Consider the following 12,839-nt stretch of genomic DNA (forward strand, 5'->3'; position numbering starts at 1 on the left):
ATTCTGAGATTCTGAAGGGTCAGGGACGGAGCTCGTCTCCATGCCATGCTGGCTCAGCTGATCTAAGTGATAAACAGGAAGTTAAACTGTCTGCGTGGCTGAGCTGTCCTGTTTCTAGAACAAATTGGGGTTAGCTCAAATCTCCAGTCAAATGTAACCAGCTGATTTATTTATTCATTATGAATTTATAATTTTTCCTGCAGGGTTGACCAGATGTACACCCAGTGTAGTGCGTGTTAAGTTGTCTACATCATGGTGTGATGCTAATGCTTTGTGAGTTGTAGTTGGTCTGCTGCTCTCCTCTTTATCAGCTGACTCATATATTCTATCCTTGTTCAAAAAATCTGATTCGGCATTGACCTGTCTGTCAAAACTCTTAAATCTTTTTTTTCCAGCTCGGTTTTACCTTCACCTCCTGAATCCAGACCAGGATGTGTGACCCTCACATCCCAGGGCTTCACGTCTACAGCTCCACCACTGTCAGATGGGAGATTCACATGTGAAGGCAGCAAGTTCAGCTAATATAAGAATGACAGGAAATCCTTACAAATGCAAACAAAAGCTACTTTTTTAAAAAAAGTTTTCTCTGAGGTATACAAAGTGAAAACCATGAACAATGTGCAGCCTCTGTGTAGCAGGTTTTGCTGCATGTTGACTTTTGTTTTTTGAGTAGTGACTGTATAGATATATAACATTTCAACAACATGCACCACATGTTCCTGCTTTTTATTTTGAAAACTAAACTAGGAAGAAAGAAAAACACAAATCTGCATAACCAATGATTATAATCTGCTTTACATGAGACCACGTTTAGATTGCTGCATTTTTAAATTAAGTCAAGAAAATCAGATGCCGAAATAATTTTCTTTTTTCCTTTGTTTTTTTAGACAAACTTACTCACTATTCAATATTTATATTCTAGAATAATCATAAACATGCATCATTTCCAGCTTGATGTCAATACATTATCAGTCATTTTAAGCACCTTTTTCTTTTTAATTCACTTTAAAAATCATATATTCGTCGGCTCTTTGAACAATCTGTGGCAACTCATTGAGCTGTGAACCTTCAGTGATGCTCGAGATTAACAGCACACATCTATCATCATCATCATCATCATCATCATCTGCTCTCCAGATCACGTGGCACCCAGTGACTTTTCCCCCTCACACAGCAGCAGATGAAAGAAGACCAGATGTTGCAATGGTCTTTTAGAAAATCCTTCATCTGCCACCACGAAAAAAAAAAAAGCAAGTGCAACCAAAGGCAAAGAAATGAAATCACTAAGCTGGGATGATACATTACATTTTCAGGTAGGCACAAGTCAAAGAAATAAGCCTTCACATTTCATCAGTGTGACCAGTTTGACTCATTCAAACAGAAGATTCACTCGTTAAGGCGTACCTGATGGTGTTTTAAGACCTTATTGAACGTGAGCTTTTATTTAAAATAGCTCAATACTAGAATGATAATAAGACCCACACAGTTAGAAGCATTTTGTCATGTGACATCAGTCAGCTGGTTGTCTGAAAAATAAAAAATAAAAATTTATAACCGCCTTTCCTTCCTACACTTATTTCACATTATCATCCTCATCACTTCTCTTCAGTTTGAACAGCTACAAGAAAATCCACATTTGCATGATTATTAATAAGTTACATTTTTTTTTACATACACATACGGTAGGGAAGGATGGAGGGAGGGAGGGGGCTTGGAAGTTGTTTGGCACATTCTCATGCTTGACCAACCTCCTACAATCTAAATAACTACACAGGACACAGTAAAACAGGTCTTCTCACACCGGAGCCTCAGCATGTGGAGGAGATGAAAACTGGGTGAGCCTGCATCTGCATAATCATCCTGCAATAACAAAAAAAAAAGGAGGCCTTACACGACCCAATGCTCTAACATGGAAACAGTTCAACTGTACATACAGTATCTTCACATACTGATAGCTTCATAATTTAATCTGTATATACCGTATCTTAATATGCTGGTACCAGGTATTCACAGTGACTCTAAAATAAAGTTACAAGAGGAAGTTTGTACAAGAAACAGCAGAGTCTGGCGGACGTTTGGCATCCCTTTTGTCTTTGCTAGTCCTGTTTGATTGGTTGGGATTGGGTAGAGCTGCCTGGGATTTTTCATTGGCACCGAGGAGCAGCAGTCCCATACTCCTCTGAACGGTCATCAGTGCCGCCAGCAGTGGACACAGAATGGTGAGGTAAGGTGGGCTCCACCTTCTTATGTTGAACAACACATAAACCCGGGCAGGCTAAATAAAGTACAGTATGTGCCCTGTCCAGTGTTTTAGTTTACAAAAAATAAAAAGTGCAACACAGAAAACACACAAACACATACAGGGGGGGGGGGGGGGGGGGGGGGGGGGGGTTGGTAAGATTTCACCTACCACTCATGAGTAAACAGTTACTCAAAAATAATCACTGACATCTGCCAAACACACACAAAAAACATATTTAAATACAATATTTCTGCATTTCACCATCAGTTCAAGGTGTTTTATTCACACACCTAAAGCTATGTCGCCAGCTAAAAGAAAAGCTGTGGCATTCTGTGGTTCAGGCCAGCAGGAGGAGATCTTCTACAGTATGGCTGCTACAAGAGTGAGGTTAGAAGATAACAGCTACAGGCAATCACTGGCAGGAAGCTGAAGCAGTTCTTTCCTGCCATAGTCTGTGTCTTTAGGAGAGGTATAACCCTTTTCTGTAATCACTGGATTTCATCAGGAGCATGCTCAGTGCATTTTTTCCAGTGTGTGTCCCTAATATTTTTTTTAAACTATCTCTCCCTAAAAATAGATGTCTTAAATACAGTACTACTGAGGAGTGAAGAGGGCAAAAAAAGTGACGTCCTTACGTAACAGGCCTCGCTCTGAAGCCAGTCACTTTGCATCATTGCTCCTTTTTTGAAGTAAAAGGCCCACAGACTCGTCATGTTCCCTTTTTTTTTTTTACATATATCCAGGCCTTCCATACTATCAGGCAGAACCACAGCTGGCAGAGAGGATAGCAATACTACTGTTCACATATATTATTGGTGATATTCTGTGTACATATACATACAAACATACATATGTATATGTATATGTATATATACACACTTTTGGTCATTTCAGAGGAGACACCCTCACACATGCTGTACAGTGTCTCTCAGTCTTCATTGCCACTTTTTAAATGCAAGTGCTATTCAGCCCAGCTTGTCAAGTATTTGAAGCAAGGTAAACACACACACACACATTCACATACATCATACACGCACAGTAAGAGAAGCACTCTGGCATAGCGCATCATCGACACAGCAGCCTGTGCTGTGCTGGTCAGTCTGTGAAGGACGTCATTGGATGCTGAAAGTGTCTTTTTTTCTTTTGTTTGATTTGCATACTCCCTCACCAGCAGGAAGGTCCAGGGTTCAGGACAGACACTGTGGTCATACTCGGGTTGAAAAGGAAAGGTGTGTCTGTGTGTGTTGTAACTATAGATTGTATAAGCAAAACAGGTGCGCTGAGCTGTAAGTTTTGCATCATTCTGTTGGTTTTCTGTGTCTGTGCATGCAGCAGGGGAGCTAGCAGGGCTTGTTGACGTTGCACAGCAGCTCGGTGACTTTGATGAGGCGGGCCACTGTGCTCTGTGACTCCTCCTGCAGCCGCTGGTTGTTCTGCCTGAGGCTCTGCACCTCGGCCTGCAGCACCGCCTTGTCCTCTTTCTCCTGAAAGACATCGGCACACAACAAAACAAAAGCTGTCGCTCAGATGGCTGTGGCAGGAACTGGAGCAGAGCGAGCAGAGGAGACGTGGAGAGAAACCCCACCATCCAAAACGGCGTAATGAATCGATTTCTTTTTTTCTGATTTAGTCATTTAAACACAACCAAACATTTGCTGACTTTTCACTGTTGTATATTGTTTATTAAAATCAGTGTTTTAAGATGCGTTGGTCAGATAAGCAAGCACCTGATCACTTACAATGGGTATAGAGCTGCAACTAATGATTATTTTCATGATTGAATAGTGATGCAGTTATTTTTTAACAGTTTTTTTTTTTCTGGAATTTGCTTCATTTGTTACAACAACAATGCTTCCAGAAAGAGTTGGGATGCTGTGTAATATGTAAATAAAAACATTTTAACCCTTAAAACAGAACAAAGACAACACAGCAGATGTTGAAACCGGGAAATCTGACAGTGCCTATTTGGTATATTGAGAAAAAAACTCAACATTTTTCAGTGTTTTCCTCACGCACAGTACATAAAACTATTAAAAGGGAAATCTCTATATGCAAATAATGAATGGATGTAATGAGGCGTTTGGCAGCACTGCATTAAAAATGTTATTCTGTGGTGGACACTACTACAAAACTGGCGAGCAGCATGTCTGAGTGTTACACTGGCCTGCCTGAAGTCCACACCTGTCACCCACTGGACACATTTGGCACATTATGGAGCTAAAAATACAAATAAGGACATTTCAATCTGGCCCTGAGATGAGGACCAGGGACCTGCACCCTGCCTCCCTCTCACCCCTTGATGGCTGGGATAGGCTCCAGCCCTCTGTGACAAATATTTCAAGGAATATTTCAGTTTCAACATCTGATATGTTGTCTGTACTGTTTGATTTGGAAATTTATTGCATTCTGTTCTGATTTACATTTTATACAGCGTTACCACTTTTATGGAAACCGGTCTGATAAAAACAGAGAAAAGCAGCAAACTCTCGCAAACTGAGAAGCTGGAACATTAACAAAATACATTTTCTGTCCATTTATATTCTGCAGGACAAATAAATTACTCATCATCCTTTAAAGGTGTTTTTCTGATAAGTTAATCAATAATGAAAATAGTTATAGTTGCAGTCCTAAACAAGGACTTATAATTGGCCATAATTGAGAGAGAGATATCATGCTTTGTACACACAGAGACATATACAATATGAGCAAAATAAATTCTCAACACAACACCCACAGCTAGTCTCCACCTGTAAGGCCATGAGATGTGACTGAAACACAAGTGGACTCTGTGTTGAGAATTTTTTTTTTCACTTTTCTCTGGCATCAACAGGAAGAATAAACAAAGCAACACACAATTATGTTACGTGGACAAAAGTATTGATAACAAGCATCAAAGGAGTTCTCATAAATACATGTAAAAAAGTAAAAAATCTGATGTTTCTGTACAGAAAATTACAAATAAATAACTGCCTCTGAGTGTTTCTGTAGTGAATGTGTCTGTATAGCGAGCTGCATGTGTGTATTTGTACAAATAAAAAAAGAAAAGAGAGAGAGAGAGAAAAGAATTTGTACAATAAAAAAGGCTCCAACTGCAAATAGTAATCATGCCGCTCTGGCCAACAGAAGCTGAGTGGTTTAAATACTTTCTCCTACCTGCAGATTTTCTGGTGAAAATATTATCACTGAGAAAAACATTCATGGAAGTCAAAGCACCTTTTGCAGGTCATCCTGCAGCTTCTTCAGCATGGCCTCCAGCTGAGACACCTTCTCCTCTAGGTGGCCTGGAGAGTCACTGCAACAAGGAGAGGCAGTGATACTTTGTCAGAAAAACCACTCCAGAAACGAATCCAGAAAAATCAGGAATGAGTTATTGAATCCACACAGAAAAAAAAAGTTCTCCCCCTGCTGTAATGACACCTCCACTCATCTCATATATGGGCTGTGTGAATGCTTCAATCTGCTTGATTGGTTGTGGAGCTGTTTGTCACTCTGGCAGCCTCACAGCTTAAGACTCCCCGTCCCTGCTGCCTCTAATAAAACCTGTAATACTCCGAGATCAATTTACAGTAATTGCTCCGTTTTCTGAGTGAGTGCAGTCATCCTATGATGCATTTATTCTGACTGCAGTCATACACAGTGACTACAAAGCCCGAGCAGTCTTGGTGATGCTTTTAAATGAAGGAACATGCTGCAGATATGGCTGCTTATTAGATCTTAAAAGCTCACAGATGCTAAAAAATCATGTTGAATCCTTCTCCCTCTCTACTGGTGGCCTTTAGCTGAATAAATATATACAATCAGAGCAGACTGTAGGTGTACATATGCTGTACAGGAGCCTAAAGAAAGGCTTTACATTTTTTCATCGAGCCTTTCTTTGCTTTTAGTTGTGTGGACTTATGTTCAGTCACAGCATAGAGCAGAAAAATAAGGCCACCAAAGAGCTAGAAAGACTTTCAAAAATGGATTAGAGCAGGAGTTTAACAGAGAGAAGGCTGTGGCTCTGAGTCAAACATGCTGTGCGTGCACATAAGTGCATCACTGAGTCAGCTAGAGGCCTCTCTTTATGGAGCAGCAAAGCCATCGCATTGACTCAAACAGTTGGACATTACCGATAAAGTCTAAATAATTGAGAGAGAATAAAGGAGCTGGTCTTATCCGGTTGGGAAAATGCATCTGTGCAATGATTCGGACAAAAAGAAAATCAAGAGACGGACTACAGAGATATTGAACAGTTTCATCTTAAAAGGACTTTTTAGCAACCCACCTCTCCTTTGAGTCTCTCTGCTTGCCGTCCGTCTGGTCAGCTCCTGCTTGGGAGGTGTCTCCAGCTTTGCGGTCTGTTATAGGGGACATTATCCACATTATTATCAACAGCATTTATTTCAATTATTTACCTGTTAAAGCAGCTTTTCCTCATGAAGGGTACAGGCACACGAACATCTCATTACAAATTCACAGCTATTAATCTGCTGCTAAAACAGCCGCCACTCTAAGAAGTATTTCCAACATTTTAAAACCTCACTGGAGGGATTTGCTCTCATTCAGCATTAGTAAGGCCAGATATTGATGCTGTTGCTGGCTCACAGTCAGTTTTAATTCATCTCAAAAGGTGGGATTGAGGGTAGGGCTCAGTCAGGTGGACACAGCTCTGAGCACCGGGACATTGTTAGGTTGCTCAAAACCACTGCCAACTATCATCTAACATGTGTCACAGCCAAGGTGTCTACTTACTTTTGGTCATATGATGTACACTACATAGACTTAATTCAGCTATAAATACATGTATTTAGACTGCGTCTAGGTGTGCATGTGTTAACAGTGCCTCACCCTCTCGTGACAAAGCCTCCAAGATGCTGCGGCAGGCGGTTGCCAGGTCAGCAATGGACTGCCACTCCTCCTCCGTTGAGTCTGTGGTCTCGGAGAGAACTGCGTGAAAGAGGTCAAGATTAATCATGCTGTCACAGGAAACATGCCTCAGTGTATCTGGAACAATAAAGCAGAGCAGCAGGACTGCAGGTTTTCTAAGCTGTTTGGTGTGATGGCAGCAAAGAGTCGCCACTGGGGGGCACTGCTGTGTCAATGGTGGTCAGATGCAAAGATGCAGAGAAAATTATATTATCATTATGGCATGTGTTTCTGACCTTTAACATAAGTGTGACACCAGTTTGAATGATGTAATAAAACAATATACACAATAAAAACTAAGCTGAAAGTACCAATTAAAAGAGTATGATGTCAAGTTTTGGTAAATTAGTGGGTGCAATAACCAAATTAAATTATTTCAAAATAACATAAAAAAAATACACTTGCTGCTTTTAAAACATTGTATTGTTCAGTTTTGAAGTTGTTTTCAAGACTTTTCCCCAACTGAGAAAAAAACAATCAGCTGCTTTTGGAGCCGCCCCCACAAAAATCAGAAGAATCTGATGAGAGGATGAGCAAGGGTGCTCTTATGGCGACTAAATGATGAGACTCATAGTCTCAGTGGAGGCACAGCAGATGGTGTAAGAGGGGTTCCTTGATTTGGGGCTGCCTAAAACTCCACCCCTCCCACTACCCATCTGTCCCCCTTTTATCCCAGCCCTGGCAGGGGGTGGGCAGCAGAGCAGGGGTGATATTAGATTAGTGGAATAGGGGGCAGCATGGATGAAAGAGGAGGAACAAAAGGGGATGCAGAGGGGACTGGAGGGAGGATAATGAAGAGAGGGATTTAAGGCTGGAAAAAATCTGGAAAAAAAAGGAATTTGGGGCTTAAATCGGGCAGAGATGATTTTAAACATGTGTAATTGTTCGTTCTGGCTCTGTTTGAGCTCTGAGAAAGAAGCTTTGTTCTGAATCTGTCATCAGCTCTCTGTCACCTTGTTTCTCACTCATTAATTTCCTCACTTATACTTTATGTTTTGTTAGGAAACAAATAAACATCTACATTTGTATGGTAGAGAAAAAAATACTTACTTTTGGTGATGGAGTTATGGAGACTCAGGGCTCGTGAGTTTCTTTCTGCTCGATCTACACCAGACAACCGAGAAGAGGAGTCACTCGCCGAAGCTTTGTCGTCACCAAACTCTGCCCCCATGAACTGAAAACAGAGGACGAGATAAAGGAGAAACGACAATGTCAGAAACTGAATGTAGAGACGAGAGGGGAGGAAAAACACTCAGATGTCTTTGTGTCCTGTGTCCTGTCACCTGCTCGTCCTCCAGGGGAACCTTGGGTTTGACGGCCAGGATCAGATCAGGTGTGGCGTCCCTCAGCTCCCCAACGTTCTCATAGATGTGGCGTTCCACATTCACCCCCACGTTGTCGTACACGTGTCTGTCCGCCAGGCAGAGAGGGAGAGATGAGGTTAGAGTTAAAAAAAACACACACACAAAAACAAATCTGCTGTTGATGCGGTGCAGCATTTTTTTTTATATCCAACCCAGAGGTCAAATCAGAAACAAGATCACTTTAGAGAAGTAATCTGCAGGATGACTGGGCAGATTTGGACCTGACTAATATTTAGTATCAGAAAAGAAGAAAATCAGTGAAATTCAATTTGGAATTTAATATTATCTCATGAATATTGTCTATGCACACAGTTTCTTCCTCTGTGCTTGAGGTAATTTACTCACAGATGCTGCTTTGAGATCTGGGTGTGAGGGAGAAGTGCAGATTTTATTAAAAACAAACTATTGCTATTGAATTACTGAAGTAATAAAGATCTGCTGCACAACTAAACAGTTTCCTGCTTTAGATATAATTCAGTTATTAAACATTATAGGGGTAATTGATAATTTTGTGGCCTAGCATAGCAGGAGATGAGTTATGAAACTGTAAATTAAAATAAAAAATAAAGGGGACGTGATGAAGGGATTTTAACTTGCCCGACAACCACGTCCTATTCACCTGATTGGTATGACATCATCACAGTGGATCACTTTATAGAGGTCCATAAGAGACGTGCATGCTCATTGAGACTGGACTACACTAAACATTAACTCATTGTTTATTTACCTAAGGCTACGAACTTATCAATCACACCTGCATAACTTTCAGTGCACAGAAATTGTCTGTGAAGGTAAGTCTTGCAGTTTGAGGTTGAGTTTTTAACCCTTTCCAAAGGGGCTGCAAATAACAGGCTGATGGTTGTTGTTCTGTAAAACACCTAAATCTAACCAGCAAAATCTCTCTTCTACTGCAGCCATTGCATAAATGTTTGTTCATTCTGCATGAAAAATGACTGTAATATTTAGTCACACTCTAAGTGACTCAACTGTTGTTTTTGTGTGTAAAATCTTCTTTTGTGAAGTAAACCACCAACTGTGGCCTCCAGATACAAACTTATTTATTTTAATAAGTAACTGTAAGAATAAAATTCAGTTTCCAGACATAATTCAGAAATGATTACACTCTCTCCTCGCCTCGTCCTTCAATAAAAACCAGAGATTTAATGCTGTTGCAACACAGTGTACCTAAACGCCTTATAGCAAAGCAGTATTTCTTTGTTTTTATGATGTCTCAAAAACACTTGTGTGTGAGGAACAGTGGGATGTGCTTTAGTAACACTCACCCATCACATTCATCCTTGTATGACGGCTGCCTCTCCGAAGAGAAGCTGCGTGTGAGCTGCGTGCCGCTGCCCTCCTGGCTGTGATTGGCCGGTTGGTCCTGCAGAGAAGTGGCCCGTGACAAAGGTAAGCTGTGCGGCGGGAGGAGCAAAGAGCCACAACCTTCCTCACTCTGCCCTTTATTGCACGGCTGCTCCTCGCCCTCTTTGCCCTCCACCCACGCCTCAGCAGCATCCGCCTCGTTGACTCCGACCATCTTTATCTCATCCTCTTTCGTCGCCTGCTCGTTCTCCTCCTCTTCTTCCCTCTCATCCAGCACCCAGGCCTCTCCCGACTGATCCTCACCAGGCTTGCACTCTGCATCCTTGATGGCTTTCTGGTAGAGCTCAGAGAAACTTCTGTGGAACATAAAACAACAACACGCTTTGTAAAACCTTCAGGCGTCTGTTTTCTGTCCAGCTTCTTGTTGCATCATGAGTCATAAACTAATCGGGATGAAGCCAGAACTGAGAAGAAGCTTCTGTTGCATTCCTTTGAAATCACAGAACCACTTTCTATCACAAATCCTTGACATTCTTGTAACAATTAGAGCTTTGTTTTCACAGAACCAGCCTTTTCTGGGCTGAAATATAAATAAACCAGGAGTTTTCTCTGAGGATGCTTCTGCTGCCAGCTGTGAGATGTTGTCTCTAACGGTGAGATGAAGAGGTGTCTATTTGTCTGTCTGTTTTAATATCAATTTTATTTTGTGTCCACAGCTGTTTTTTGCCTGATTTGAGCTGAGTGGAGAGATGCTGGTGACAGTGGGGCAGCCTGTGCCAGTGTGATTAAAGATCATTAGAGGGATTGATTGGTTGTTAGCCAGCTGGTGTGACACTGACTGCAGGCCGTCATCAGCGGCAGAGTGAGCTGTGACCCCACAGCAGCACTTGTCTTGTTCTGATCTGACTCGTCCCACTGACCCCTCCTCCTTATTTGCTGTCAGCCTCTCTCTCACCTCCTCTGGGACTACTCTATACATGCTGCTGCTTGTTTTATACCCATGAGTCTTTTCTGTAGTGTCTCTCTCCTTGCCTGTTGACCTCAGCATGCCCTCATTAGTCCTCTTTCTCTCACTCCCCTCCTCCACCGTGGTCTCACCCACCTGCGAGGTTTGCCATTCTCATCTGGAGGGATGACGGTGATGTGGATCTTGTGAGCTGTGCGGAGCAGCTTGGTCCTCTCCTCTGGACTCAGGTGAACTAAGGAGTGTCCGCACAGCCGCACCACACGGGCCCACAGCTGCAGGCCTCCACTCTCGGCGTAGCAGAACCGCTGCAGCTCTGTCACAAAGCCTTCCTCATTCATCAGGAAGCCCGGCTGCCCCACGCCGTCACGGAGAGGAGTGACCTCAAACGCCTCACAGCCCCGTGTAATAAGCTGCAAGAGAGCAGAGAGGGATGAATCAGAAAGACATGAACCACCCACTGCAACATTTAAAACCAGGTCACAGCCACACACCTCCAGCCTTTGCACCACCTCCCGTATGTCCTCTGCCTGGCTCTCCATCACAGAGATGGACACAGACTCCCCACGCTCATAGTAGATATCCAAGCAAGGTCCCCCGTCTTTTGCTTCTGTCACTGCCTTCCAGCCAATGACATCACGACAGGAGCAGTTAAACACCACCCTGCGTGAGCACCTCTCAATGAGCACCACGGACTCAGCCGACACCCCGAGCAGACAGGGGAGCTTGTGTTCTCCTGCTTCCAATTCATCCGTGCTGTTCACCATCACCGCCCACACCAGCGCCCCGGCACTATGCAGCTCAGCTCCTTTAGCACCCTTCAGTTTGTCCTTGCGCTTGCCTCCCAGAGAGAGCAGGGGAAACTTAGTGGAGGAGTCAATGGGTGTGGTGGTTACATAGTTTTCTGCCAGGTCCTTGAGGTATTCCTGGCGCGTACGTGTGGCCATAGACCGAAACTTCTCTGACTTCTCAGCAGCGTTTTCTGCATTCACTGCCTTTGCCAGGAGGAAGTCTCTGAAGGCAGGCGAGCGAGGGAATCGGGCACCCTTAGGGAACAGAGGACCAAATAATGGGATGTCTTTAGAGCGTGTCACAGCCACCCTGAGAGGGAGAGAGGAAAAGGAGAGTGACAGAGTGAGAGAGAAGAACAGCTGATTCAATCTAGGTCTTGTTTTTTAGTGGTGGAGTGTATTGTGTAGTCTCCATCTACTAAAGAAAATACACCCACAGGAACACCTGTCACGCTTTAAATGGAGCTGAAATCTTTTAATTGTTTCAGCTTAGAGGAGGAGGTTGAGTATTTTTGTTTATACCAGACCTGTAGTAGGTGTTGTCGGTACAGGGCTCATGAACCTGAACGATGATGAACACATGTTGGAAATGGGAGCGTATGGACTTGGGAGTAAAAGGCAGAGCGCCTGGCTCCTGGAACACGATTGTCACAATGTCGTTACCGATGTGTCGCTTCCTCAGCAACTGATGAAAGAAAAACAGAAACACAAAGGAATTAAATCAATGAGCAAACACAGCAAGCTGTGTCTCACTGCACCGCAAAGCTTTATTTTTAAAAGATAGTATATCAAGACAAAAGTGCTATGAGTGAAGTCTCGTATTTTTTTAAATAAAATAAAATAATTAATGAATACAGCTTTATGACCTATATATTAGCAATGAAACCACAGCTTCTCTCAAAACAAAGCAAGTAAAAATGAAACTGAATTAAAAATTAAAAAAAAGCCAAAGGATATGCAGTAAATGAAGATGTAAGAGTGGATTACACTGTAATTCCAGTAGCGTTATGATGATGCTGTCACACAGCAGCCAATTTAAAGAGGCGTTTCAGGGGCTTAGTCGGTAGTCACCACCATGTTTTGTTTTAATCTTTATCATGTCCGGCTTCTTTGTAAATGACAGGCTTAAACCACAGTGTGCACATGAAGACATGACAGCCGTCTGAACAGGAAGGCTGCCTGAATACCTTCATGGTGGGAGTTGAACACTGGGGGGCAGGATTTTTTTTGTCATGCTTGTTGCTGAGCAC

At 42.6% G+C, this 12,839-nt stretch overlaps 1 protein-coding gene across 10 annotated transcripts in view; it reads right to left on the minus strand.

The window, feature by feature from the left end:
• Window positions 1–786: 786 nt before the first annotated feature.
• The window catches only part of sipa1 (signal-induced proliferation-associated 1), a 29,654-nt gene continuing 17,601 nt past the window's right edge, over window positions 787–12,839 (minus strand). For 6 of the 10 annotated variants that reach the window (XM_028420895.1, XM_028420892.1, XM_028420893.1 and 3 more), the window contains 10 exons: window positions 12,117–12,274; window positions 11,293–11,899; window positions 10,937–11,211; window positions 9,795–10,190; window positions 8,431–8,557; window positions 8,198–8,321; window positions 7,070–7,168; window positions 6,507–6,579; window positions 5,456–5,534; window positions 787–3,726 (listed from right to left, as the gene is read on the minus strand). In XM_028420895.1, coding sequence (XP_028276696.1) covers window positions 3,583–3,726; window positions 5,456–5,534; window positions 6,507–6,579; window positions 7,070–7,168; window positions 8,198–8,321; window positions 8,431–8,557; window positions 9,795–10,190; window positions 10,937–11,211; window positions 11,293–11,899; window positions 12,117–12,274 — 2,082 coding nt within the window. In that variant the 3' untranslated portion in view covers window positions 787–3,582. Of the gene's footprint in view, window positions 3,727–4,049; window positions 5,535–6,506; window positions 6,580–7,069; window positions 7,169–8,197; window positions 8,322–8,430; window positions 8,558–9,794; window positions 10,191–10,936; window positions 11,212–11,292; window positions 11,900–12,116; window positions 12,275–12,839 lie in introns of those variants that run through there. The other 4 variants (XM_028420900.1, XR_003671705.1, XR_003671704.1 and 1 more) reach the window with 4 other exon arrangements.

Source organism: Parambassis ranga, chromosome 14, assembly GCF_900634625.1.
Source record: "Parambassis ranga chromosome 14, fParRan2.1, whole genome shotgun sequence".
Taxonomy (NCBI): Eukaryota; Metazoa; Chordata; class Actinopteri; family Ambassidae; genus Parambassis; species Parambassis ranga.